Source organism: Canis aureus, chromosome 31 (assembly GCF_053574225.1).
Source record: "Canis aureus isolate CA01 chromosome 31, VMU_Caureus_v.1.0, whole genome shotgun sequence".
In the NCBI taxonomy this organism is placed as follows: domain Eukaryota; kingdom Metazoa; phylum Chordata; class Mammalia; order Carnivora; family Canidae; genus Canis; species Canis aureus.
The window spans coordinates 26,909,471-26,927,851 of NC_135641.1; the positions used below are offsets into that span (position 1 = coordinate 26,909,471).

At 40.8% G+C, this 18,381-nt stretch overlaps 1 protein-coding gene across 1 annotated transcript; it reads right to left on the bottom strand.

Annotated features, from left to right (window-relative positions):
• Positions 1–1,712: 1,712 nt before the first annotated feature.
• Positions 1,713–17,973, bottom strand: CLDN1 (claudin 1). Its single transcript, XM_077880077.1, has 4 exons — positions 17,575–17,973; positions 8,395–8,559; positions 6,156–6,240; positions 1,713–4,385 (listed from the first exon to the last, which is right to left on the bottom strand). Exons 1-4 carry the CDS (start codon positions 17,795–17,797, stop codon positions 4,223–4,225), a joined length of 636 nt encoding a protein of 211 aa, XP_077736203.1. The 5' UTR covers positions 17,798–17,973; the 3' UTR covers positions 1,713–4,222.
• Positions 17,974–18,381: the final 408 nt, after the last annotated feature.

Consider the following 18,381-nt stretch of genomic DNA (forward strand, 5'->3'; position numbering starts at 1 on the left):
GATAAGCACCACGATATGAGGCCAAGCTCCTCATTTTGCAGATTAAAAAAAAAAAAAAAAAAGGATGGGGATCTCCATAGCTCACTGTGGCAAGTCAATGGCCAAACCAGTGCTAGTTCAGTTCTCTTTCCACTTAACATCATTCACCATGCTCAGTCCCAGGGGGTTTTACTCATTTCCTACATCGTTTAGCCTTGTCTGCATTTAATGGCCCTGGGCCTACTATAGATATTCAGTAAATATTAATTGAATAAGTTCCAATCTCGTGTCCAATCGCTCATACTGGCCATGTTGGAAAAACCTATTGATGGAAGTCAAGTATACAAAATGCCATGAGGTTTGCAGAGATTAGAGCATTGAGAAGGTTTTGATTATTTTTGGATTCAACAAGCTGCTCCCATACAACTTAAGAATCTGTAATGACTTCTGTCAGTTTCCATGGTACCAGCTAATTGCTGAGATTTTAGGGCAGGCTGGGGGCATGAGTATGTCTGGTGTGGGAGAGGAGGGAGTGCAGAAATCTTACCCTTCTGCGCTTGCAAGGAGAAGAGAGAGAATTCACTACAGACTTTATTAGGATTAGCAACAGGCTTGAAAAAGTGGGCAATATAAAAATGGCATGGAGTTTTCTCTGAACCAGGACACACATCCATACAGGAAGTGCTACGTGAGGAAAGGGAAAGTCAAACAGTGCCCAGAATAAAGGCATCCAGCAAGGATGAGCTCACCCAGAAGAGGATTCTACTTGACATAATTTACAATCCATGTTTTTCCCTTAAGAGTTCTTGGCAGGAGCACTTAGGCATTTTATTTGCTCTCAAACATCATGGGCCTGGACCCCACCCCCAGAGATTTAAATTCTGCAGGAAAAGTGGGGATTCTGATGCAACTGCTTTACAGTTCAGATCCAACAGAACTTAGCCCCTCTCTCACCCAGTCTGCTGATGCTGAAATTGCACACAGAGCTGCAATTTTTGTGGACAAGCCTCTCTTGTTAAGAGGAAAATTGCCCAGGGAGAGATTACAATTAAAGCATTATCAATTATTGATATTTTCAGATAGTGCGTAAATGTGCTTCATCACTTGCTTTCCTCCAAGGTGGTTTTGATGATAATCATTACAAAAAGGATAATGGGTTTCTAGCCTCCAGTCTGTCACTCTTCCACCTTCTGAGGAACACAACCAGCTTAAGCTTGCACAATGCTTTCCAGCTATTTTACTATTTAGTCATTCTTTGTAGCATATCCCCTGTTTGTGGATGAGGAAAATAAAGTAACTTCTCTTGGCATTCTCTTCTGTCACTAGCCTTGATGAGAAAGAAACTCAGTTTGAGAGAAAAAAAGGGACATTCAAGTGGGCAGAGTCACTCAACTACTCTGGGACAGATGGCCCAGAGGCACAAGAGTGCTTTCCTAGGAACATAGAGTGAGTCAGATCCTATCCCAAACCATATCATCTTCAAAGCATGGTGATCTTGAAATAATCAGAAAAACAAGCTAAGGATTTATTGTTTGTTTGTTTTTTATTAAAAAACACAATTTTGGGACGCCTAGGTGGCTCAGTGGTAGACCATCTGCCTACCGTTCAGGTCACAATCCCGTGGTCCTGGGATGGAGTCCTGCATTGGGCTCCCCACAGGGAGTCTGCTTCTCTTTCTGCCTATGTCTCTGCCTTTCTCTGTGTGTGTCTCTCATGAATAAATAAATAAAATCTTAAAAAAAAACACAATTTATTGAAAAAGAGTAATGCTTTATACAAATTCCCATTACAAAACTCCAAAATATCTATTTGTCTGTTTCCAGGCACAGAAGCAGAGTACAAAAATATCAAAATTGGATAAATTCTGGTGTAACAATTCTGTTGGCCATTTTGGACTATCAATTTCTCTGTAGAGCTTAGCAACTAGTAGCCACCATGCATTTATACTCAGACATCATTAGAAGCTTTGTATGAAGCAAAGGCTGTTTGAATTATACCTTCTAGGTACATACAGTCTCAGGTTCGGTAGACATACTAAAATTTACTGGTTCTTATCATCACATGATGCAGTCCTTTGGATAACTCCCCCGATGTGGGTTCACTATGAATTACTATTCCCAAACTACCTATTTGAGAGGTGCTAACTGCCAGCTAATAGCTACAACTCTGATAGCATCACTTAACAGAAACTCACCTTGTATACCCTTCAAATTATTATAATTCAAAAAAAAAAAAAAAAACTTCCATACTTTGGCTTTGCTGATGCTTACACTTCTGTTTTACCCATTACACCTGCAAACTTGTCCTAGGTCAAGTCTGCATTACTGAAAGGAGAAAAGCTTAGCCACAAAAAGCATCAGGCCATACTGATTGAAGAAACTAAGATTTCCTTAGAATTTTTTTTCATTTAGTAAGCTGAATTTCACTTTAGTCTTCCATCACATGAGAGATTAAGGCAAGAAACCCATTTCTTAGAACTTCTCTCTTTTCAGGGATTTGAAAAGTAATCCCAAACTGATGCACTTAAATCCTTAACCCTTTCCCCCATACAGTATACTTTTTATTTTTTAACCTTATAAAATGACATTTACATGTATTGCATCTTACCGGATCCCCACAACAGCCCTGTGAGGTAGGCAGGTCCAGAATTACAATCCCCTTTTTACAGATGAGACAATAAATCTAGGGCAGCCAAGTGCCTTGCCCAAACTCACACAGTAATTGATAGCACCAAGACTCAAAGCAGGTCTCCAGACACCAAAGCCAACACCTTTCCATTACATCATCTTGCTCAAGTGAAGTAGCAATTTCTCAGATAGGAAAACTAAGAGCAATTGTTCAAATGGAGCAGAGAACCAAGAGCTAGGCTGGACACAGCTCAGAGAAAGGAAATAGGCCACTGAAGAAAGGAAGGTGCTGAACGATATAAAAATATGTGCATAGGTTTGATTCAGTGACTTAACAGCCAATTGAGCAAATAAAAACACTACTTACGCATAGTTCATGTTCAAAGAATGAGCATAATATCAACTAATTAATACTCACACCGCCTCTACCAGATGGTTAAGTATCATTATCTCAATTTGACAGATGGGAAAAGAGGAGAAAGATTAAGTGACTCGCTTACAGCCTGAGAGAGAATACTTGTCATCAGATTATCACTACAGGAAGTCTAGTACTTCATTCAGACAAACAGACACGTGAGCCATTTTTTTTCTCTAGAAAGAGGTAAACTATACGATAATTACATATGAGAGAACAATACAGTGGAGGGGGGGTGGGGGAGAAAAGATAGTTTGCAGGGATATACAACTGTGGATAAGTAGCTTAAAAATTCAATCAATAAAATTGTGTTACAACACCTGGGAAAGCAGCACACAGCAAGTCAATCAGACAAATATTTTCAAAGCAAATAAGAGCCTTGTAGGTCAGAGTACAGAAAGCGTGTGGGAAGGTCAACAAGAATAGATCATCTGGTCTTGCAGAAAGACATGCTCCCAAAGCTCTGATTTATAAGAGACTCTTCCTGACCCCAGGAATGATATCATAGGCATATGAAATGTGTTATCACATTCAAGATTTAAGCTCAGCCTCATAAAAAAAAGCACGAAGAACGATGAAAGCACATGCTATAAGGTTGTAATAAAAATAATATAAAAGAAGCACATGAAGAAGTGAAAAACCTCATACTTGGTAAAGCAGGTTAGGTCTTTTGTCGAAGACACTAACAGCTGATGAAAGATGGAAAATTATATTTGACCTATTATATATGTCCATATAGAAGAAGGGAAATATGCCAATAAACTGCTTTTTTAATCAATATAGAATTAAATATTTTTTTCTATTTTAGATATATTTTAAGTATCCTGGTACCAACATAATGATAAGAGTTTTTGCTATCTAACTTTTTATAGAAAAACATGTATATGTACATATCTATATATATATTTAAGGAGCTCCCCCTCCCCATGTTTGAGATGATTACTCGGTGGGAAACAGTAACAAAAATGGAAAAGACTTCCCTCCCATATTGAGGAAAGGAGATAAAATGAGACTAAGGCATTTTTAGCGATGCATATTTTAAAAAAATATGTTTTTTGTTTTGTTTTTGCATTTGTCTGTTGTTTGCAATACCACAGTTCAGACTACAAAAGTCAAGAGTCTGAGGTCTTAATGTCAATAACAGTATTTCGATGTCCATTTCCTCTTTGTGTCAACAACGTCATCTCCTTTTGCTTCCATGTCACACGTAGTCTTTCCCACTGGAAGGCGCAGGTTTTGGATAGGGCCGTGGTGTTGGGTAAGATGTTGTTTTTCGGGGACAGGAGCAGCAAAGCAGGGCACCTCCCAGAAGGCAGAGAGAGGCAGCAGCCCAGCCAGTGAAGAGAGCCTGACCAAATTCATACCTGCAAAGACAATGCATTTGTTTCATTAATGAATCACTGGGAACTTTTGTAATATAATTAAGGAAGGAAATCAATATAATATTCATTATATATTTTTCCACTAGGGAAAAAAAAATCCCCCATGATCCCTTTGGGGAAGCACTCTAAGGTTCATGACTACAGATACACCAGAATGTTTACATTGCAGTTGCAGATACTTTGCAATAGTAGCTCAGGCAATATGGCAGGCAGCACCAGGTTAATCACACAGTATTTCCAAAGACTTTACCACATGGAGAACAATTGTGAAGCATGTTTATGATTCCCAGGCTAAAACTTAACAATTATGCTATTGCCAAGTAGCAATGGTGTCCTATAAATTGCTGGCAAGCAATGGGGACTATTAGAATTTTCAATAATTGATCCTAGGTACCTACACACTGAAATCAGAAATGTATGGCTTCATAAAAAACAACTTGTAAACAATCCATAGACCATTCTAGATTAAGCTGATACATGTGGATGTATGGAGCCGGACTCTTGGGGAGACGCTCTGTGAATGATGGCAGACCAGGGGAGGCCTGGCCCTGAGTCCTGATGCAGACTCTCTACTGCTGCACTCTTGGCTAGTAATGCCACCTCCCAACCTTAAATTTCTGCTTCTCTTAAAGCACAATAATTCCACCTGCCTCACTGGACAGCTTATAGGATCATGGGAGACAATGTGACACAAATATAGAGCCAAGCAATTTATAAAGTGCTTCCACATCCATTACTGGTAAAAATGTAGCCTATTGACCTCTTGCAGTTTCTGTTCCTATGTTGTAAGTCTTAGGAAATAGGCTCCAACATGACCATGATCACTGCAGGATATGTTCTCCTGGTAAGGGCGGTTATATGAAGAGAAGCATGTCTTATCTCTTGACCACAGGGATTCTTCTTAGCACTCAACAAACAATAATTACACCTTAACATCCTGACTCTGAATGAAGTTATTAGGCTTTAATGATGTGAACACAGTGAGACAAAGAGCCTTGACCCTGGTCAAAGACTGTTGTTACATGAGAGCCCAGAATCAGCTCTTTCTTTTCTACAACTCACAATGTAAACAAAAATGACTTTAGCAAAGCCAATTTTATAGTTGTGATGGAGCATAAAGTTTCAAAGTGTATTTCAACTTACTTTTCTCATAAATAAGTTAAATTGTGTCTTCCTAAATAAAATTAATCTATTGGGAATGAAGTATTATTCATCAACCCCTACAGTAGTGTTATTTTTTCGATCAATCATTAACCATGTGTTAAGTCACACACACACACACACACAAATCACTTAATTAAGTGTTGTAAGTATTAGGACATACCTCAAAAAAGAAATGTTAAATATGTTAACATCTTTATTGATATTAAAAAAATGAACAAGAAAAAAGATCCAGTGCACAGTTGGAAAGTACAGAGCCTAGAAATTTTCTACTTTTAAGTACATTTTGTCATCAATATAGGCTGTTAAAGCAATAACGAAGCTCATTTTAACATGAGTCACAGGCCTTTTAGACTATCTTCAGGTTTGACTAAAATTTCATAAAGTTCTAGAAAGCAAATCTGAGAAGTTATGGCACTAGCTGGACTTGGCAGGAGACAGAAGGCCTTTTAGACTATCTTCAGGTTTGACTAAAATTTCATAAAGTTCTAGAAAGCAAATCTGAGAAGTTATGGCACTAGCTGGACTTGGCAGGAGACAGAAAGGGTATTTTCTCAGAGAACAAATTATTTTATGCATGAATAGCATTACCTGGCATTGACCGGGGTCATAGGGTCATAAAAATCTTGAACAATTCTATTGCCATACCATGCTGTGGCAACTAAAACAGCCAGACCTACAGAAATTCAAAACAAGAGACTGTTAATCACTATGAAACAATGAACGTAAATACACAGCCCATTAAATATAAAAGCATTTTACAAGAATTAAATCTCATCAATAGTGCTGACATTTTAAATTTAGTCAGTTTTAATTTAGACAATTTTAACTTAGGAAGATGCGAGATGCGGACATGATTTATTCCAAATATTCTGTAAAGACAGACAAAAAATCAGTTTGAAGTTGGGCAAGGTTTATACTCTTCATGTCACCTTATTCATTTACGGTCCAAGGTTATGGGCACAATTAATGCTTTTTTGGAAACAATTCAACAGGTTGATAACAGTTAAGATCTTCAAAGATATTTTTGCACATAATGTACTAAGCAACTTTTGATAAAACTGATGTCTGTATTAGTATAGACAGAGATCCTTGCAAAAGGGAAGATGAAAACCCTTCCACATTTATCTTGACCAAAATTCAAAATTTACATTTCTGTGGGGTCAAAGGAAAGTAAACAAGTAGACAGCAGGGAAGACCAGGACCTGTCTCAGTACAAATCCAACCACCCAAATCGTACTGTCCTGCTGGTCAGACACACCAGGTACTGCCTTGGGATTTGCTGAGGTACCATACTGGATCAATTTACACAGCTTACTCTCAATTTCCAAGCATCTCTTATTTCAGTATTACTAGGGAAACTACTCTGCCAACATAATTACTTCTATCATTTATAAGAAGTATAAAGTATCTCAATATCTCTTATCTAAGGAAATTAAATAACTTCTTTTTATAGTAATCATACAAAGTCATCAATATAAACAGATTAAATATTTCCATGCTATTTCCTCTTTCCCTCTTTCCCCCCAAAACAAAAACAAAAACAAAAACAAAAACCCAGTCTAATCTAATTGCCTCTAATACTTGACAGAAAACACTACTGCTTTTGGCTGCTCAGACCATGAGAATGTTCTGGAACCTGCTGCCCTCACTCCCTAGGAAGTCCCTGAAATGGAAGTGGGGGTGTTGCAGTCACTTACAGGAGTTATAAGAGGGCAAGCGAGGGAGGGATGCTACACAGTATGTTTATTCATGGCCTTTGGGACCAAATGGTTGGGAATAAAATGCTGCTCATGCTTTTCCTGATAGGAGTTAATCTGAGTGAACTGAAAGACTGATCCCTTTATTATTTTATATGCATACATACATACTATATTATTTAATATAATCCTTATCATATGGTTTTATAATGAAACCAACCATGTCTTTTTCTGGTACTCGTTTTCTCAAAGTTCACATATGTAACTCATCAATCAGCACTTGAATAAAACGAACACATATGTATTTTCTTTTTTTAAGATTTTATTTATTTATTCATGAGAGATAGAGAGAGGGAGAAGGGCAGGGACACAGGCAGAGGGAGAAGCAGGGAGCCCCATGTGGGACTCGATCCCAGGTCTCCAGGGTCATGCCCTGGGCTGAAGGCTGCGCTAAACCACTGAGCCACCCCGGCTGCCCACACATATGTATTTTCTATGGAAAATGTAATTTCATTCCTTTACCAAAGTTTTCTCTTTCTTAACTCATCTAACCTAATTTTCTGTCATTCCAACCTTCTACCTCCACTCCATTTGGCCTTTCTCTTCTTGTATCTATAATACATCCTGTTTATTCTGGAATCAGATCTGTCTACCTGAAATGTTGTCCTCATTTTTCTCCCCAAATCCCAGTTCCATCCATTCCTCACAGACCTGTACGATTCACATATTCTTCACATCCTCTGTCATAACTCCCCATCTTTGCCACATAATGCCTGTGGAGACACTACAGAAATCTTCTGAATTTTATAGAATAGTTTCTTAGTGTTTGCGAAATAGAAACTATCTCTCTTCACCTGGAAGACTGGTTCTAGCAAATCAGTTGGCACCTGGAACCTCAATGAATAGACCTGCCTACCATGAGCACAGATCTCAGTTTTTCATTTGGATCCTATTTGAGAATGTCAAAGTCAACTAGACTTAAGGTTTCTATGTCTTCAAGATTTTAAAGAAACTGAAAAATTCAATCCAGGTACAACAAATACAACAAAACCTACAGAAACTGAAAACTATATCTTTACCCATGCCAGAGACAGACAAGTAAGGTGAAAGGGGGACAGGGCCTCTCTTACCTGCAATAAGAAATATCACTCCCCCAATGACAGCCATCCGCATCTTCTGCACCTCATCGTCTTCCATGCACTTCATACACTTCATGCCAATAGTGGCCACAAAGATGGCTATAAGTCCCAGCAGGATACCAATCACCATCAAAGCACGGGTTGCTTGCAAAGTACCTGGTGGGAAACATTTTAGAACACGTAAAAAAACATGCCTAGGCCAACAAGAGGAGGGTGACTGAAGGCCATGTATATTTTAATATTGAATGGAAAAGATAAATAAGAACGAGGAGTCAGGAGACCCCAGTTCTAGTGATGTTTCTGCAGGTGACCAACACAATTTCCACTCCAGAAAAATAAATGCCTGGCTGCATGATGAATAAGAAGCCCTCCAGCCCTCACATTTTGTTTTCAATATGAACTTCAAATCCTCTGGAAAAATAATTAATGGTCTGGTTGAATAGGTTTAGCAGAACTAATACATCTTTAATCCTCACGAACAGAGTATTTTAATTCTGAAATAACAATCATATGCATTATCCTTAATGTTAAACCATTTATAATTAAAATGGCTTACAAGATACTTTGGTAATAGTCAACAGCTTTATATTCCAATCATCAAGCTTCAGAAAAAAAAAACAAGTAAATTTGGAAGATAAGTAATGAATTTCTCAAAGATTATCATGGCTGGATAAGTAATATTTGCATCTCCAGTGACTGGGTTGGGGCTGGGGGATATAAATGCTATTTTCTTAGAACAAAGAAAAATAACCTTTGAGATGTTACTTTGGAACAGGGTAGTTTCATACTAGAGATATCACTAGTATTCAAAACTATTAAACTGTCATGTTGTAAAATAGCTGACAATAAATTAATGCAGTATTTCTCAAGATTCCACTAATTTTCTCATTTCCTGTTGTTGTCGTTGGTATACTAAATCATGGTAGAGTCAGCTTCAGGAGGTTATGCCAGTATGTTTCTTATGGAATATAAACATGACACCATCATTGTGATATAAAGGCACAGATTTAAAAAAAAAAATGATCTGAAACTACTCTGGGTAAATGAGTTTGATTAATTCTAGATTTGTTTCCTCCTTCAGATAAAGATCATTATCTTATTGACAGTGTTAACATGTGACAATTATTTTTGCATGCATAACTATTATTTACATTGTAACAAACCGTGCTATCTTGGGTAAGCTACTTATTATTCTTTGGGACCAAGTTTCTATTATGTAAAGTGTGAATGATGATATCTCTAACCAGGAAGTTGGAACAACTTACTTGTTGATGGTCTTTGAAAGTGGCTGACATGATGGAAAAGCTTTGTATCTCACTGTCAAATTGATATCTAAGCTCAGTCCTATGATGTTCGGGGTTGAAAACTTACATTTCCAATCATAATGAACTGTAAAGGTTTCTAAAACATTCGATTTTAATTTAATACTTACATCCTTGCCATAACCAGACAATCTCTGCTAAAATCACAATGACCTCTTTCTAAGAAGAATCAAAAGCTTTTTTTTTTTTTTTTTTTTTACTGTACTTGAGAGATATTTTGGAAGCCAAGATGCATTTTTATTTGATTTAAGTAAACAGCAAAACAGATACATATCCCCTTACATATCCAGCTTCCCGTAAACTTGTGTGGGTGCACATGCACCCTACCTACACACTTCTCTTAAGATTCCAGGCGATAAGAATTGCTGAATCAAAACACATGTTCCATGGACTGTGGGTTTCCTGGGAACTGAAGCTGCTTATAAGATTAGCCTAAGACTTCTTCCTTGGATCACAAACAATACTGTGGTAAGAGGAGGAAAGTACCAAAGAATCCACCGTTATGGCGTGTCCTTCCTTCTGATTTACCAATAGTCTTTGCAAAGACAATCATTACGTAACAGGAGATTGAAAAGTGAAATAACTTAAGTTCTTATACGAAACACAAATTTCAGATTTGGTCCTAAATGCCACTCAGAAGAAAAGCATTTCAGGCAAAAGAATGCTGGAAGAAGAGATAACTAAAAATCACAAAGATAATCCATGTGCCAGGAGGATAAGACGACGGCCCGTCTGTTTGCCTGGCACTGTCTTGGTTTTAAAACTACAAGTCCTACCTGCTAAGAAGAACCTGAATCCTGGACGAATGAGGACAGCTGGCCACTCTACTGGAGGATGTCAGAATGTGACAAAATGAGGTGCATTTAGAGGGTGATCAGAAAGTAGAGGCCCTACAGGGTTTTGCAAGCTACAGTAAGGTGTTATGTGTTTATTCTAAGCATAGTCAGAAGTCATTGTAGGGTTTTAAAAAAGGGGTAACAGGATTTTTGCCTTCAGTACAAGGAACACAATTAGTAAATATTCTTCCTATGATAATCCTTCAGATATATTCAGTCTTCCACATCTCTCGGCCACTTCCGCTGTTTTTCTCATAAACGTTCAGTTTTCCAACCTTTATTAATCACCTTTATGGTTAATCTCTGATCTCTCTCCAAGTTTTCCACTTTGTTTGAGTTGTAGGGCTTCCAACCTGACCCAGCTCCTATAATAATTATTCTGATCTGCACTTCACATAAAAACAGCAGGCCACCAGCCCAGCAGGTCTGAGCACTTGGATCACAAGGTATTCCTCACGAGGAGTCTAGTCTCCTGGGCCTCTCGGTCTCATGAGTCAGACTTGTATAAAACCACCCAGGCAGGGAGCGCACAGAGATAAACCACACCAGGGCTCCATCTGTGCTCACCTGGAATGATCTAACATTCACAGTTCCCATCTCTAATCTTGTTCTCTTCAAGTTCGCCAGGAAAGCACAGGGGATTCATGCCATATCCATTTTATTCTTTCCACCTCTTTCACAAAGTTTCCAAAGGGGAGGGGGAGGCAGATATTTTGTTCTGTTTGCTACAACCCCCCATGTTTTATTTCTTTACAAAATGTGATGTATTTGTATCATGTACAAAAAATAATGGAGAAAATGGGGGGGAAAATCCTTAGGAATCATATAAGCTATATAGATCAGGGGACCGTGTTTCATCTTTAAAAATCTGATAGGAAATATCAGAAAGGGAGACAGAACATGGAAGACTCCTAACTCTGGGAAACGAACTAGGGGTGGTGGAAGGGGAGGAGGGCGGGGGGTGGGGGTGACTGGGTGGTGGGCACTGAGGGGGGCACTTGACGGGATGAGCACTGGGTGTTATTCTGTATGTTGGCAAATTGAACAATAAAAATAAATTTATTATTAAAAATCTGATAAAGAAATAGCATTATTTTGCAAAGTAATATTTTTCATTTACATTTTGGCATCCATTGACTTACAAATTTTTTTTTTTTTTTTTTTGTATTTTACAATACTGGATGGACCTCAAACACAAAATCTCATCTTGCTCCATTGGAGACAGTTAGATGAACTCTTAACTATAGTGATATGTAGGGGTGGAGGAGGGATATTTAAAAAAAAAGGCTGAGAATTAGAACAACATCAAAACTCACTAGTCAGGCATATGTAACAATGGATTACAAAGTCAGAGTAAGCAAGTGTTGTATTACAAGTTATGAGGGTTTTATGTAGAGATAGAATCTAAATTGCACAGTTTTAAACTGGAACCAGATGAATCCTTCAAATTAAGGTCTTATGGAAGTCTTTTAAGTCAGAGATCTAAAATATGTAATTGTGAGCTCCTTGATGTCTTGGGCCAGATATTTGTTCTATCCAAAACACACTAAGAATAATACCTGGCAGGCTACATGATTATTCAATCTGTGTTCAATTAATTCAAATTAGAACATGTTTTTACTTTTTCAAAATTGCACTAATACAATAGGGGAAAAAATACTCTCTTGTGGTTAGCTTAATCTTTGATATACTACTGAGAAATGCCTCAGCAAAATAAAATTTTGCTATATAAAGCCAGACTTGATTTCAATCATTAAACGTCGGAAACTTATACAAGGAGGGAACAGATCACACATTTTGCTTAACTTGATTATTTTTTTTTAATTTTCAAAAATTTTTAAATTCTGCATCAGATGAGCTTCTGAGAAAGTTTTTCTCCTAGTGGAATGATGCTCAGCAGGGTAGAGAAATTGAGAAATATTTGCAAGCCACAAAATAACATTTTGAGCCTGAGAGATACAGAATAACCTTGAATTTTAACTCTGAGCTTGTCTAATTAGATCTACTCTAGAAGCAAATATGTTCCTTTCCTGGCCCTTTAAATTTGGAGATGCCGCTACAATATTATTATCACTGACTAAAGTTGTCTGTGGAGAAAATGGTTAGCAAACATTCAAAAACCGACAGTATTGTTTCTCGTCATTATTCAGCAGTAGAGAGAGGAGGCAGTCTTTTAATTACATTTAGCTAGACCGATAATCTTGAGATTAAAGACTCCCTAAGGAGTTCTCACCACTTTCAACCTGAAAGTATAATTTGAAAATATACTTACAAAGATCTCTACTTACAAGACAAGAAATGAGTAAGAAGTTACTGATCTACTACAGTTGGGTTAATCAACATAAGTGTAGAAAGACAAGCACAGACAAGAATGTCAATTTTTTTTTCTAATGGTTTTTTAAAAGTCTTACTATATTAGTACTAGAATCTCCTATAAATACCTGACATCATTTATGCAACTTACTGGCCATATTGCTATATTATTACCCTATGTCGTATGCAATTTTAATTAAATCTGCATCCTCATGTAGCCCCCCTTTGCATGAGTGGTTGCTTAATAAGTATTAGACAAGTAAATGAACTGAGCATCGGGTGACTAGAACTAAAACGTTTTCTTCTCCGCAGTTAGATGAGCTCATCACAGACTGTCACAGAACCATACTCCCATGGCTTTTTCACTTTGACTCAAGTTCAAAGTTTCTCGCAAGTTCGCATTGTTAGGATTTCCATTGTACTGGTGCAGAAGCTGGTGGCCGCTGGGTATGATCTCAATACACCACTATAGTCAGTAACTGAAGTGTTTGGGAGGAGGCAGGACTTGCCAGTTCTCAGGATGTCTTGAGTGGTTTTGCTAACTTCTTTTTTTCCTTAGAGAAATTGCCTCGTGATTAAATTTATGCTTCTATAGTACCACTTACTCATCACTCCAATCAAGGAAACCTAAACCCCACCACTTGCTTCTTCATGTTCAATCACGGCAGTTAGTAACAAAGAATGTTGACACTGGAAGGAATCACCATTGCCACCTTATAAATCATCTGAGTGACATCCCTGGGAGCAAGAATAAGGCCTGGCTTCCGTTTGTTGAGTGGATGGATGAATCGTGGATTCATCTCCCCATTCCTCTTACCCTGCCCTATTATATAGGTAAGGCTTGTAAAATAAATCTTATTTTATTTCTCTTCAGCGCAGAGAAATCAAGTGGCTTGCCATAATACATAGCTGGTTAGTATGTATATTACTAAAACCAGGGTCAGAATTGAGAACTTCTGATCTCAAGCTTGGATTGTTTTCTTCTACTTCCATCATTCCAAGAGTCAAAACTAGTTCATGAAACAGATTTGAACACTAATAGCCCATTGAACACCCTTGGGATGTAGCAGGCATTATGCAGTCTGGGGAAGTGTCAGTGGGTACCTTCCTCTCTGCCTATGTTTTCAAGACTTTGAAAAGTTTAAAATCCAAGTCAGTGATTTCGTCTCTTTGATTGAGCCTGACATCATGGGGAGAGTGCTTGGAAACCTCACTGACAACCAATACTCATTAAGCACACCTACACACATGTGGATTCATGCAAAGCAAGTTGAACAGGCTAGAGGAGCTTATAAACAAATTACAGAATCTCAAGGTTAGATGAGACTTAGAGAGAGTCTGGCCTAACCTTCCATTTGTCTGGTGCTTGGATTTTCCCTACAACATTCCTATAAAATGCTTACTTCTCTGCTTGCACACCTCCCACAATGCAGCCTCCTAGGATAGCCCAATCTTTGGACAGCTCTAACTATTAAAATCAAGCAAGGAGAAACAATTGGCTAAGTACCTAAAATAGGCACAAGCTTGCCAAAAGTTTGAGAATTGGATCAACAGGGCAAGATGTACAGTTTAATCTAGAAAAAGTCTACTGCACTCCGCTTTGTAGATGCCAACTCCCAGCTGCAGGAGTCATCAGTGTAAATAAACATCTCATACTTGGGATGGAAATGACATTGTCTCACAATACGCAGCATAACATTTTGTCTCCCCCAGAGAAGTTTCTCAGTTACATTTTTATAAACGGTTCTGCAAGAAACCCACCTAAAAGGAGCCCTGTTGTATCTCATTTCCTCTATTGGTTTAAACACCCTTTAGATATTTTTATGAATGTCATGTGCTTTTTATGGTTGACACTAGTCACCATAAGTGTCTGCCTTCGGCTTAGGGTATGATCCCGGGCATTATGGGAACAGGCGATCAAGGGCTTTTAACACATCTAGTGCTTCTGTCTCTCCTCTCTAAGATGCCAAGTGGGCCCCACTGGCAAAGAGAACAAGGAACAATCTCAGGAAACTTCTAGCCAGGCTATCAGCTACAAGCACTTTCTGAGATGTAACCCTTTACAAGGAAAACTACTTACATATAAGACAATCCTGTTCTCTTCTAGATATCACAAAACTGCACCAAAACCAGGTAATGAATCACAAAACTGCACAAAACCACCAAACCCAGGTCTCTACATCAGAGCAGAGTGAGGACCACTGCTCAGGCAGAGAAACAGAGACAGGTTCTCTGGGCTCCATTCAAAAGGCATCCAGTGAGTCATGGGCAGGTTGGGAGAGCACCTGTGAGTCAAGACTCCCTCCTCTGGGAATCAGTTTTGAGAGAAAGGACTCAGCTCCACTTTGAATAAATCCTGGTTTTAACCAAAACAAAAAGAGGAATCTGATCTGAAGTTTAAAAAAATCAGTTAAAAAAATGCGTATGGGGGAGAGAAGTATTGTTTAGTTCTTCCGCTACAGCTTCAAAAACTATAACAACTATATTAACTAGGAATAAATGAAAATAAAACATTTTAACACATTATCATGTACAGTGATGACCTGCTGGGAGTATTTATGGCATGGCTCAATCTGGTCATGGATTCTTTTTTAAAAAAAGATTTTATTTATTTATTTATGAGAGACACACAGAGGCAGAGACATAGGCAGAGGGAGAAGCAGGCTCCCTGTAGGGAGCCCGATGTGGGACTCGATCCCAGGACCCCGGGATCATACCCTAAGCCGAAGGCAGACACTTAACCACTGAGCCTCCCAGGGGTCCCAAATGGATTCTATTTGGTCACCTAAAGAAATAAAAGGAAACTTATTTAACCAAATTGAAAATAAGCTGTTTTGATCAGAAGAATCAGGGACCTCTGGAATTGCCTTAAAACCTTCTCCATCTGCCAAGTCCTCGACATGACACCCAGAAAGCCTGACACCATTTCCTTACCCGCATTTTGTCTTTTCATGGGGTGGGGGAGAGATTCAATGATTATATACAGGGAAGTACTTAATACACTTCTTATATATGGTAAAAAGGGATCCTAATGTGGGAACTTTGAAAGGTTGGAGTGACAACACTCAAACCACCATGCACACTGACCAACCAAATCCCAACAGGTGTTCGACCTGTTTAAACAGCTTCAGAACAGATTTAATATCTCTCAGCTGTATGGCTTTTGACAAAAGTACAGAGAGGAGGTGGACAGGGCGACGGAAGGAAGCTTGAGCAATGGCAACAATGGCTCACTCTCAGTGCACCAGGTGGGCTGGTGGACAGGCTTGCTTATCCAGCCAAAGACGAAGGAAGCTTTTCTTCAGGTTAGTTCCAGGGCAGGAGAGACACTGGGGCAAGACAACTGATGTAGCATCTCAAGGAAGGTACTCCAGCCATGAACGGTTATGACCTAAGTAAGTGGGAATTTAATGAGTTTCTAAGAAGGCACTCAAAACCTTTTACCTAAGAAAATAAAAGTAAGAAGGCCACCCTATCATCCTTCTTCCCATCATTCTTAGAAATATTTCTCTCTCTGGGGATCCCCGGGTGGCTCAGCGGTTTAGCGTCCGCCTTTGGCCCAGGGTGCGATGCTGGAGCCCTGGGATCGAGTCCCACATCGGGCTCCCTGTATGGAGCCTGCCTCTCCCTCCTCTGCCTGTGTCTCTGCCCCCCTCTCTCTCTATGTCTATCAAAAATAAATAAAATCTTTTTAAAAAGAGAGAAATATTTCTCTCTACATAGTTCTTTCCAACTTGACAGAAGAACAGACATGTGCTGCCCAGAAATTCCATTAAGGAAGATGGAAGCTTGGAGAAGACCCACCAATTCTCTCTACCTTCCTCCCTGGCTGAGCTCTGCCTTCATCAGCTGAGTCTCCCCTGCTGCATCTTCTCCAGTGCCCTCATTCTCCTTCGTAAAAGTTTGCTTAGAACTTTTCTTTCCCGTCACCCTTTTCCATCTGCCATCAACCTTCTTTTTCCAAAACAACACTATGCAATCTGCCTCCTCTGCAGGCCCCTGGCTTGAAAAACTAAACCGCCCAGGGGGATCTCAAGAGGCTTCTTCAAGGAGTCATGGAAGAGGATGGAAAGGAGCCTCCCCATACTTACAGGATGTTAAAAATCACTTTTGATTTTTGAAAGATTCAAGCTCAAGTGTGAGCAGCAGGTTGGGACATTCCACGTAGGAATGTAACTTTTACTATGAAAATTCATAGTAAAGATAGATTTAAATCCCCACCCCCACCCCCCCTCACAATTTACCTAAGACTTTAGGATCATGTATGAATCGTAGAATCCAGAAAAGCTACCAGGCACCAAACTTTTCAAAGCGGATTGTTTTCTTGGCCAAACCCCACCATCCTTCAATGGACACAGAATCTTAAGGATATTCAGGGAGAGCCTAAGAGCCCAGGCTGGAGGCTGGCCTTCCCCCCTCAATCTGCACCCCACTTTCATGGGGATTTGAGAGGAGACCACACCTAGAGCAGAAGTGTCACCTGGCGAGTTAGAGGAAAAACCAGGGCATCTCTCCCCCCCAGAACCACAGTTTGCTCCTGCTTCCTCACGACAAGGCGCATGGTCAGGCTGAAGTTTCAGGACCACGTAAGGATGCCGCAGGGCCGAGCGGTGGCCAGTGCCCCCAGAGCGCAGCCCCGGGCTGGGGCTGGGGCTGGGGGCCGGGGCCGGGGCCGGGGCCGGGGGCAGGGGGGGACTCACTGTTCAGATTCAGCAGCGAGTCGAAGACCTTGCACTGAATCTGCCCGGTGCTCTGCGACACGCAGGACATCCACAGCCCCTCGTAGATGGCCTGGGCCGTCACGATGTTGTCGCCGGCGTACGAGTAGATCTTCCACTGGGGCAGCGCCGTGCTGACGATGGAGCCCACCCAGCCCAGGAAGGCCAGCAGGAAGCCCAGGAGCTGCAGCCCCGCGTTGGCCATGGCTCGCCCGGCGCCCGCGCCCGCGCCGCTCGGCTGGCAGGTGGCAGGAGGCAGGAGGCAGGAGGCAGGTGGCAGGTGGCAGGTGGCAGGAGGCAGGTGGCAGGTGCACGGGGCGGAGCCGGCAGGGGCGGACGGGGGTACCGCGGCCAGCCGCCCGCGCGGAAGCGGGGGGTCGGGGTCGGGGCCGGGGTCGGGGCCGGGGTCGGGCGGGCGCCGGAGAAGGGACCGAGAAGCCGCGCCGCAGGCTCCGGGACTGCGCTCCGACCCGCGCGGCGCCGCGATTTAAAGCAGCTCCGCCCCCCGCCCGCCGCCCGCCGCCCGCAGCGCAGCGCCCCCTGGCGGCGGACGGGGGCAGCGGCGGGGAGCGGGGAGCGGGGACCCCGCGTGTGTGTGCGTGTGTGTGTGTGTGTGTGTGTGTGTGTGTGCGCGCGCCCCTGCGCCCCGGGCGACCCCTGGGAAGGATCAGGGCCTCGCCCCCTCCCATCTGCATCCTCCCTCTTCTTCCTCTTCCCATTGGTTCAGTCTACATTTACCCCCAAATGACTCTGTACGTGGAAACACTAACAATCCGTACAGAAGAGAAA

Coding starts and splice junctions, on each gene's coding strand:
- CLDN1 (XM_077880077.1), bottom strand. CDS start 17,797: ATGGCCAACGCGGGGCTGCAGCTCCTGGGCTTCCTGCTGGCCTTCCTG. Junction 6,241..8,394: donor AGTGATATTTCTTATTGCAG/GTAAGAGAGGCC, acceptor GAATTTCTGTAG/GTCTGGCTGTTTTAGTTGCC. Junction 4,386..6,155: donor ATGACCCCGGTCAATGCCAG/GTAATGCTATTC, acceptor TTGTCTTTGCAG/GTATGAATTTGGTCAGGCTC.